The following is an 8,781-nucleotide window of genomic DNA, read 5'->3' as shown; positions in this document are numbered from 1 at the left end:
CTTATAAAAAAACTACGTAGTTAAATGTTTAAAATAATAAAACTATAACTATAACTATTAAAACATTGATGAAATCCTTTATTTTAAATATCATATTGACATTTAAATAGTGATATCTGCTTTTTTTTTTTTTTTTTTTTGATACTATTAACAAAAACAGTAAGTTGTTATATTTATTTTTAAACAGATAACGTCAATTAACTATTACTGATTTCAGTTTAAATATAGGTTTAAAAATTACATCGAATAACAAAAATTTCTATTTTCTAGTACAATAATTTAATATTTTTATTATAATTATATTAAAGAAAATTATTGGATATCTTTACTTGATTCTCACAACATTTTTTAAATACATCAATAAATTAAAATTGCAATATCCACATGAAAACTAGAATTGTATTATTAATTAATTATTATAAAAATATGATATGACTTATTATATTTTTATGCAGAACAATTCTTAACTTTATGTTTTTTTTTTTTTATTATTCAATTATCTAATAATCAAATTTTTGATAGTGATGAATTATTTAGTAACTTACAAGTAGAAAAATTATTTATTAGCTATTACAGTATTCTGCGAATTGAATAATATATAAATATTACGGCAACATTGTGCCCTTTAATTATTATTATTATTTTTAATAGTATAGCGCAAACACGTATTCTAACAATAGCTAGATAACAAAACACTTTACGTTTTAAATATTTGGCTAAAAATACTTCAAATACAACGTGAATATATTTTGTCATTACATTTTTTTCTAATCAACTTATGTTTTAAACAAAATGTTAATTAACAGTTTTGATGTTAAAATCTCAAAAATATGTGACACGTCAAACAATCGCACATCTGTTGTTTTTGAAACAGCGTTTAATGCGACTAATGTAGGTATGTATTACAATAAAATATCTATCCGCATGTTAGTTTAACTCATCATATATAATGCAATTTACAATATTTTACATTTTATCTTGCACATTTTTTACATAACTAGTATCAACTTTTTTTATGGATAAAGCATATGTTCAAAAATAAACCAATTTTTTCCATTATACTACATCTACATAGGTACTTAAAATGTTCGATAACGTACTTCAGTACAACAGTACCTATCTACATTTGTAATATTTACGAAATGTTTATTCATTTATCATGATTGAGGCAAACAGTGGTTTATAATTTCCAAGCAACGTGTTGTCGTATAAACATACAGTAAACAAATGTTATTACTTACAACAGAAAAATAATATTTCAGCTAAAAAAAAACAATACTAAATAACAATAGTATAAAAATACTAGTTTTATTCAAACATTTGTAACCAAATTCAAATGTGTTAATGTTATAATTCATCACACATCTGTAAAATATTTAGATTCTTTTGTACAGGAATTTCAGAATTGTTTTTTTTTTATTATTAATATTATATTGAAAATGATGTATAACACATAAATTATTAACATAACTTTACTTTAAATAAATATACATACAAACAATTTTAACATGTATTATACATGTTTCATATCACACTAACATCGAACAGTGGTAAGGTATTAAATTTATAATCGACTATACATTGTCGGTACATATTATATTATCTTAAAATAAACAACAATACACGAATAATATACTATACATATGAGTTTATGACGTATTGAACATAGGTCATATTTTTTTTTTTTTTTTTATTTTTTTTTTTTTAATCTAAAAAGAACAAAAATTAACAAACAGTATCATTTAGTATTCTATTGTTTACTTTTAATTAAGTGGGCTGAGCATTAAAAAATTGATAACATCATAAAAATATAAATATATGTGTTTAATAAAGTTTAAAAATGAAAACAGAACATATATCTATTTAAATAGACAATGTTATTGGAAAATTTTATCAAATTTTACTGCAACTGTGAATAAAATTTGATTTGGATTAATATTTTCTTGCTATAACTTTGAAAAAAGTATTAAATATTATACTCTTAAAGTACCTATTTACATACACTCCTTATACTATTTATTTACATATAAATAAAAAATAATATTATTTAAACTTGGAAACATAGGAATGTCTAATATAGTATGACAAAAATACTCTAAAAATTCTACAATAATATCTTTGATTTTTATTCAAATCAATGTTAAAAGGCATAACTTTTTTTTTTTATAATTATTATTGGTCAATTATTTGAAATAAAATATTTTTACGCGATCATGTTACTTTAATATTATTATATAAAAATAAATATACATAATATATATTAATCAAGTAATCAGCGAAGAAATATCTGTAAAAAAAAAAAATGAATAAATTTCAAATATTTTTTAAATGTAATAATTCGAGCCTAAGTAACCAACCATTATATGTTTCAAACTTCATACAGGATAACTTCTATCAAATAAATGTGGACAATTTTAGCATTATATATTTATATCAAATTGTTAGAGTAAAAATTATAGTATAGTATAATAATTATTATATGTATAGTATATTACACATTTGACAGGCGTGGCGAAGATTATTTAAAAATTATATTATCTATAGATTATTGTTTTTAATAAAACAATTAAAAAATAATATAAATAGGAATCGTTATCAGCTCCACAACATACATAAAAAAAATAATATTATAATTATTAGGTACTTAACGTTATTTCAACAGTGCCGTTAATAGTGACAAATGACAATATGTTATCCTTCTACAAAGATATCAATACGTTCTATAAGATTCTATGTCCGCAACCTGCAGGACACTATATATAATATATAATTATCAACGTAATATAATTAAATGATATTTATCATGAATAAAAAACATCATAATATTGTTTAAACCAAAAAGTACCATCGTTTCAGTTTAATTGTATAAGTGTAATGACATATAACTAATCATGGAATAGGTACATTATGATTGTTGATGTGTTTACGGCACGTCCTTCAAAAACAAAAATATATAATACATTATAGAAAATTCCTATAATTTACTTAATTGATAGCATTCTAGATAAATAACTATAGTTGAGCATAATATTATGCGATACAATCACGAAAAGAGAAGAATGATAATAAAAAAATTATAATATTTCAACGACGATCTAACATTGTAGATAAACAAAAACCGCAGATGCAGCTAATTATAAATAATTATAATAATAACAATAATGTCTTATGATAACAAAATTATACTTCATTACAAACATAACATATTGGGCGATTGACACGTTTAGATAATAAAACCGCGTCATATTACTATATTAGGTATCGATGTGTCTGAATTTCACAAGTATGCGTCTGAAATCCGAATTGCATGTCATCTCTTAAAAATGATGTAAATAATTTTTTTTTTTACGATATCAATTTTTACTTCAAAAGCTTTGTCATCAGTGTTTGATTTATTTACATTTTTTATACACATTGCATTTTTATTAAGTTATTATGATTGTATTTATTTTGTATAGTTATTGATTAAAAAAGAATTATATCAAACATTTTATTTTCCACTAAATTCAGTAACTATTATAAAAAGTTATAATCTGTAATAAATATGTTTACATATTTTAACTAAATCCTAAAAAAAAATTTTTGTAATATTTGATAAAAAAAATATGTGAACTTGCGACTTAAAAAAATATCAATTTTGATTTATTTTTTTTCATGTAAAAAAAATTTAACCTACAAATTTACTTTAAAAAAATTTCAAATTTTAAATCGATGAGTAACACCATGTATATGATGCCGATGGGCCGCGTGGCATCCAGCTCGGACAGATCCTCGAGATGGCAAGTAAACCGGACAGATGAGGCCCATAAAACATAATATTATAATATAATATAATATATTATATCGAAGTTCGACACGCGTCTGCTCAATCCGTCCGGTGTAGCGAACACAAACGGAGCCGGTTCAAAACCGTAAAAAAACAAAATTCATCAGTCTTGCGCTAGATTCCTAGATAGGGCTGTGTATCTGACTTCCTGTCCTATATTGCCCGGATCAACGTCAAACGTGGCATTTGTGGCGGTTCGGACACGCGTTTCGTCGGCCGCGTCTTCGCCGCTCATCGTGCTCACCGACAGACATTCGCGGACTTTTTGCAGCACGAGCCCCACGCGTCGGTCGATGGCTATCAAATGCGGTTCCCAAAGTATGGGAGACAGCGGGTCGTCAGCCAAGGATTCCCTCATGTGCTCGCTAAGTTTTTTGACGTTGTGAAACCTGAAAAAAAAATCAAAACACCACGACTGTTATACAATTATGCGGAAACTGTGAATTTATTTTTATATATATCGTTAATTAATTTACAATCATTCATCAAACATCGTTATTATGACGGACATTGCATGAGCGCATGTATATATAAGTGAACTCGTCAAAGTAAATTCAACTATAGGTTGGTGTTGGCAGTAGGAATATAAATTATACGAAAAATAAAATTGACAATTTATTTTCACATGATGAATATTTAACAGATCGCAGGTTAGTTATTGTTGGACAGTTTGAAACATTTGTTGGAACTTTGTTTATAAAGGGGAGAAGTGGTGCAATACTCTCTTAAAATTACGCCGAATAAAAACAAAAAACGTTTTCATAAAATAAACAAAGTTCCAACAAATGTTGGGATCAAACCAACAATGATCAACAAATTTGTTGGATGACTTCCAACGTGGACTGTTGACTTTTCCCTGCCAAATTCATAGACAGTGGGCGTAACAATATACAGAATCCAAAAAACTTATAATTGGGGATAGATTACCACTGGCAGCTGAACTATTGATCAATAAATATAATATTGCAACAGATAGAATAGCGTATATAGTGTGTTTGATTCAAACGGTGTGTACACGTTTGTAATTTCATAGAGACCTTCCTTATTAAAGGATTGGTTTAACTAAAAAACCTTTTTTCTCGGGATAACTAACTCACCACAGCTAAAGAGTACATCATATAATGTTTATCAAAATTTGGTTAGAAGCCACGACAGAGTACGCATTTCAGAATTCGATGATCATTCGGTTACTTTGTATCACACACAATTCTTATAATTAATGCGGTTTAATATGATTTCATTGGGTCAAATTCGCTGTTTTTCTTTTTCATTTGTTGTGGTGGTTCAATGATAGTTCAATGGTGTTTTCGAACATTAAATAGATACAAAAAACACAAACATTATTTGTTCATCAATGAGCATTTATGTGTAATACACAAAGCTGTAGCACAATTCTCAGAGACGTGGAACTTTTTACTGTCAAAATTCACTTATTTCAATAGCCAATTTTCAGATTGAATTTACAACATGTAAATTCCATCAATACTTTGTTTCCTATGAAAAAAAAATTAAATACCACTGGTACTTATATTTCACGTCTATTCCAAAGGTACGTATTTTTTACCTAAAAACATGTAGCTCCACCAATGTTAAAATCCACAGATAAAAATTATTTTTAGTATAGTTACACATCAACTGTCGCCTGTCTTTTATCTAAACGATATAGCAACGTCTGCAGGTAAATCATATAGGTATTCATATTACGTAAATAATGCGTTCGATTACGTATTTTTCATTTGTTCGTTGATTTCAAGATGAATACTTTAACCGAAATAAATAGCGAACGTGGCAAAGTTTTGATTTGTTTAAATAATTTTAAGTTTTACAAACAAATAATTTTAAAGTTTGGTGAAGAAAAGTGGTGGTGTGAAAATAGAAAACAAAGTGTTCCGTCGTTTTAAAAAACGATTTATTTTGGAAATAATTAAACAATAACTTTTCAGCGAATACTACATAGCCACAAAGCGTTAATAGAAAATACAATTTGACGGCAAGTATTAAGTACTGGTGTTTAGCGAAAGGCGACAAAGGATACTTGTAAAATACCAAGAAAAATAAAAAAACTCACATTGAATGAAAATGTATTGGAAGCAAGTTGTATCAAATACAGTTTAGAGATGTAAATTATGCTAAAATAAATTTATAAAATGCTAGGAAAATGACAATAACAAAAATACCTAAAAAGTTCTTTAGACGTTTATAATTTTTGAAGTGAAAACCCCCAATGTATGACTAGTAAAAACGAAATTTTTCTTCAATATAACAGTAAAAAAGGGTATTATTATATTCTGTTGTAAAAAAAACTTTGAAGCTTTGTGTAAAACAGAAATTGTTTACATAAATGGAACATTTATGTATTGCGTAAAGCATTTTTTGCAGCTTTTCACTATACATGGATACTTTAATGGCTATTACATTCATTTGCGTTTTTTCGTATTAAAAGATAAGCATGTGTCCTCTTATATTGAATGCTTTAAAAGTGTTAATGTAATATTTTCATCCTATGATTTTGTTTTTGAACCAAAACAAATCATTATTGATTTTGAAAAAGCAAACATAACGCATGCGATTTAATTTTGCCATATTCGAAATTAATGGATGGTAGGTTTCGTGTTACACAAAGTTAGTGGAAAACAATCTAAATATTTAGTTCAACGAAAGAGTATAAAATAAAACCCGAAGTAGGTGATTGGCTTAGAATTTACTTTGAATTAGTATTTTTAGATTCTGAAGATGTTTTTAATTTTTTTTGTAATAAAATTAATGTATATAAAGTCCAAAAAGTCGAAACTTACAAAATTTTCAAATTATATATTCGACACCTATAATAAAGTATTTTATTACAGAAGAAATATTATTTTCAGTAAATATTTGGGATCGATATAGCACTGAATGAAATTTAACTGCGAATGCATGCGAGTCATTTCATTCACATTTAGCTCAGTCCTTTGAAAACACACATCCAAATATTCAATATAATCATTTTATACAAAAACTCTATTAGATATTCAATTAATCACTTATATTAATATTAAACAGTATTAACGAACATAACAACTTCAAAAATTCTCAATCAAAAGCACGCTAAAAATATTTAAACACCATGATTTTGTCATTTAAGGGAAAAATACTATTGTTACACAATTCGTTAAAGCAGCATTTAATTATTAATAATTTAAATTTTAAAATTTATTTGGGTAATTATTTTTTTACTATTAACTAATTGTTTATTATCAATAATTAATAATTGTATTAACATTTTTTATTCATTTTATTTTTATTTTTTTCAACTAACTTCTAACTAATGATCATTCTTGATTATTATTTATATTTTTTTTAATTTGTGAAAATTTTTATTTACTATTTTTATTGTTATTGCGTGCTTACTAAATTATTCACATTATAGTATAAACTGTAATATTTATTTATCTCAAATGTTAAAGGTTTAATTCCGTATATCTAAATAAAAATAAAATAATATTAATTTTATCACAGTTAAAAAAAAAAACGGTGAAATTTTCTTTTTTTCAGGTAAAAATGTATTAAAAGAATTTACATTTTTTTTTCAAGTAAAAAAAACGTATTGGTGGAATTTACATGGAAAAAGGGGTCTAAAAAGGTCGTAATCGGTGGAATTTACATGCACCCTATATTTAAGCGTTCATCTTCTAATGATATCTTAATAAATAAGACATATAAATATTTGGGTATGGACATTGTTTTTACATTTTTGCATCTCCCTTTTATTTTTTTCCAGAGTTAAAACATAATCAATTATGACAAATTAATTATTATGAACTACGAAGATAAAAGATTATTATTACGATACAAAAATGCTTTATATTTGTGATACATTATTTATTGAAACATATGGAACTTAAATGAGTCTGTAGTAAAGTATTAAGAGAAATCCACAAAACAAAAGTATATTGTTCTTTATGCACACATATAAAAAAATATACATGCCTCGTTTAAACTCCATAAGATATTCCCTTTATTTTCAGTGTTCCACTTCACAAACCCAATTTAATCTAAAACAGCTATTGGTTTCTCGCAGTTCGATAACCAGGAAAATGACCAGACGTTTAAACTTTTCACATATAAAAGTTTTTTTCAAATTGACTTTTCAAACGATTATATTATCTGACGCACATGTGTATTTGTTTCAGATTGTTTAGGTATTATATTTCAGTTACAATCAGAAATACGTTTTATTTGTAGGTACCTATAGGTAAGCATATGCCGAATTTCCCTTTACTTTTATTGCATTGTTCTCAATAATGTTAATACATGGTTTTATATAGTTTGAATTATTCACTTCCTCATCATCAACCATCAAAAATTGACCTCCAGTAATTTTTATCAACTTTTTTTGTCCAATAAGTTTTTTTTTTAAATAATTTTATGATTTTCATTTTTTTTATTTTGTATTTTAAAGTTGATCAATGTGTATGCGTATATAATGAATATTTAACCAATACTTTTTTTAAAATTCAAAGACAGTGAAAGATTTATACATAGCACTCATGCAAAGTAATCTTGTTGATTACCAGCGCAAATTCACTCATCCTAATATTAACTTTCAACGCATTAGAAATTAGATGAAGTTACAATAAAACTCGTAGTTATAAAGAAAAACATATTTCTTCGATTTAAGAAAAAAAAATACCTCAATCATCATGATTAAAATATTAAAAACGTTAATTTTTTACACAAGACATATTACGTTTAAGTGTTTCTAATAATCCAATAATATTAGAATTTTTAATAAATTAACACTCCTTATTATTAAATACAACAACTAATAAAATTATTGCTATCAAAAAAATACTATTATTCAACAGGCAATAAACTTAAACAGACGGAAGAAAAGATAGAAACCAAAATAATTTTATACTGAATCCTAAATTACGAAAGTAGGTATAGATTTGAATTATGTACATCAACTATTATCA

At 25.5% G+C, this 8,781-nt stretch overlaps 1 protein-coding gene across 1 annotated transcript in view; it reads right to left on the bottom strand.

Annotated features, from left to right (window-relative positions):
- Positions 1 to 3,638: 3,638 nt before the first annotated feature.
- Positions 3,639 to 8,781, bottom strand: part of LOC112591245 (extracellular serine/threonine protein CG31145) — a 28,290-nt gene continuing 23,147 nt past the window's right edge. The window contains 1 exon segment of the mRNA XM_025335002.1: positions 3,639 to 4,215. Coding sequence (XP_025190787.1) covers positions 3,930 to 4,215 — 286 coding nt within the window. The 3' untranslated portion in view covers positions 3,639 to 3,929.

The sequence above is a fragment of the Melanaphis sacchari genome, unplaced genomic scaffold, assembly GCF_002803265.2.
Source record: "Melanaphis sacchari strain LSU unplaced genomic scaffold, SCAv2.0 Contig12_pilon_pilon, whole genome shotgun sequence".
NCBI classification, from domain to species: Eukaryota; Metazoa; Arthropoda; class Insecta; order Hemiptera; family Aphididae; genus Melanaphis; species Melanaphis sacchari.
This window is presented reverse-complemented; position numbering and strand designations above follow the sequence as displayed.